The sequence below is a fragment of the Drosophila suzukii genome, chromosome 3 (genome assembly GCF_043229965.1).
Source record: "Drosophila suzukii chromosome 3, CBGP_Dsuzu_IsoJpt1.0, whole genome shotgun sequence".
NCBI classification, from domain to species: Eukaryota; Metazoa; Arthropoda; class Insecta; order Diptera; family Drosophilidae; genus Drosophila; species Drosophila suzukii.
Window position 1 is genome coordinate 14257203 of NC_092082.1, and position 1287 is coordinate 14258489.

A 1287-nucleotide genomic window follows, 5' to 3' on the forward strand; every position below is an offset into this window, starting at 1 on the left:
ATTTCTTTATGATAAGATCGTATATTTTATTTAGTGTAAATGTAACAAACTTAAACTTGAACTTTAATTAAAAGCCATTCTAAACACCAAATAAAATATAAATTTAGAACCGACAGTTTTATATACCTTTTTTATTGAAAATTAAAAAAAAAATAAAATAACTAGATATTGTAATATAGTAGCTCATATGAAAATGTATTAGAGTTTCAAATCCTTAGTAAATAAACTTTAATTTAAAACAAGAATATACTCATATACAGAGACTTTCAACTGGATAAATTTCGTTTCCCATCTGCATTATATTTTATAAATTTACCACCGAAATGAAAGCTTGTTAAATTTCACCTCGGAGTGCCATGTGTCCTAGTCCTTGATCATTAATCCTCTCCAGTACTTGGATCTGCATCGTTGACGTTAAAAGAGAGCTCGGCTACTTGTTGTTGATCGGCCAAATGATTTCGTAAGGGATACAATTGGTCCATGTGTTCTATAAAAGGACGAATGCCCTCCGGATTCTTCATGTATTTGGCCACGCTAAGGATGATATGACGGTAGATCTGGTGATCACGATAGGCTGCATTTGGGCGTCGCTTTTGAGGGGGTCTTAAAAATTACATATATATAAATATATAGAAACTAAAATAAAATTGTTAATAATGATATACCGCTCTTGAGCTCTTTGTATAACTCGTCGACGTCTTACATTCTCTGTTCTGCGGCATCGCTCACAATATGCAAAATATGCACACACGAGGATTACCAACGCAGACAGGGTGTAGATGAGCCAACTCCAGCTGAGGACACTGTATAATATATAGGATATATACATGGTAATCTGAACAACTTAACCAAACCCCTCTTACGTCACAAATGTTGCATTCAAATCCTTCCAGATGGGCGAGATCTGCTCGAGTTGGTTCTTCTTCACCTCGCTCCTCCAGAATGCGAATTGATGCATTATTGGCCTGGTCGTCTGACGGCTAACTACCTTCTGAAGTCCGGAAAAAATTTTGAAAATAACTAAAAGGTGTGTGCCTGTCAAGGTTTGTTATTGTGTCTTACAAATTTTTCAAAAACCTTTGAGTTTTGAGGGAAAGCAGGGTTCGTTTTTAACATGAACATGCTTACCTTCAAAAATATTTATATGAAAATATGAATACCAAAAGATTATTATCAAGGTGGCTTTTATCTGATTTTAGTTAGGTATTCATCTGTATATTATCTGTACAAGGTTTTTGTTTAATTACCAGAATTGGTAAATACTTTTCACACTTAATTAGCAATGGA

General features: G+C 34.1%; 1 protein-coding gene across 1 annotated transcript; it reads right to left on the reverse strand.

Moving 5' to 3' along the window:
• Positions 1 to 279: 279 nt before the first annotated feature.
• Positions 280 to 1084, reverse strand: LOC108019505 (uncharacterized). Its single transcript, XM_017087334.4, has 3 exons — positions 864 to 1084; positions 666 to 803; positions 280 to 603 (listed from the first exon to the last, which is right to left on the reverse strand). The coding sequence occupies exons 1-3, from the start codon at positions 956 to 958 to the stop codon at positions 378 to 380; spliced, it is 459 nt and encodes a 152-aa protein (XP_016942823.4). The 5' UTR covers positions 959 to 1084; the 3' UTR covers positions 280 to 377.
• Between the last annotated feature and the right edge of the window lie 203 nt (positions 1085 to 1287).

Coding starts and splice junctions, on each gene's coding strand:
- LOC108019505 (XM_017087334.4), bottom strand. CDS start 958: ATGCATCAATTCGCATTCTGGAGGAGCGAGGTGAAGAAGAACCAACTC. Junction 804..863: donor TTGAATGCAACATTTGTGAC/GTAAGAGGGGTT, acceptor TATATTATACAG/TGTCCTCAGCTGGAGTTGGC. Junction 604..665: donor ATACAAAGAGCTCAAGAGCG/GTATATCATTAT, acceptor GTAATTTTTAAG/ACCCCCTCAAAAGCGACGCC.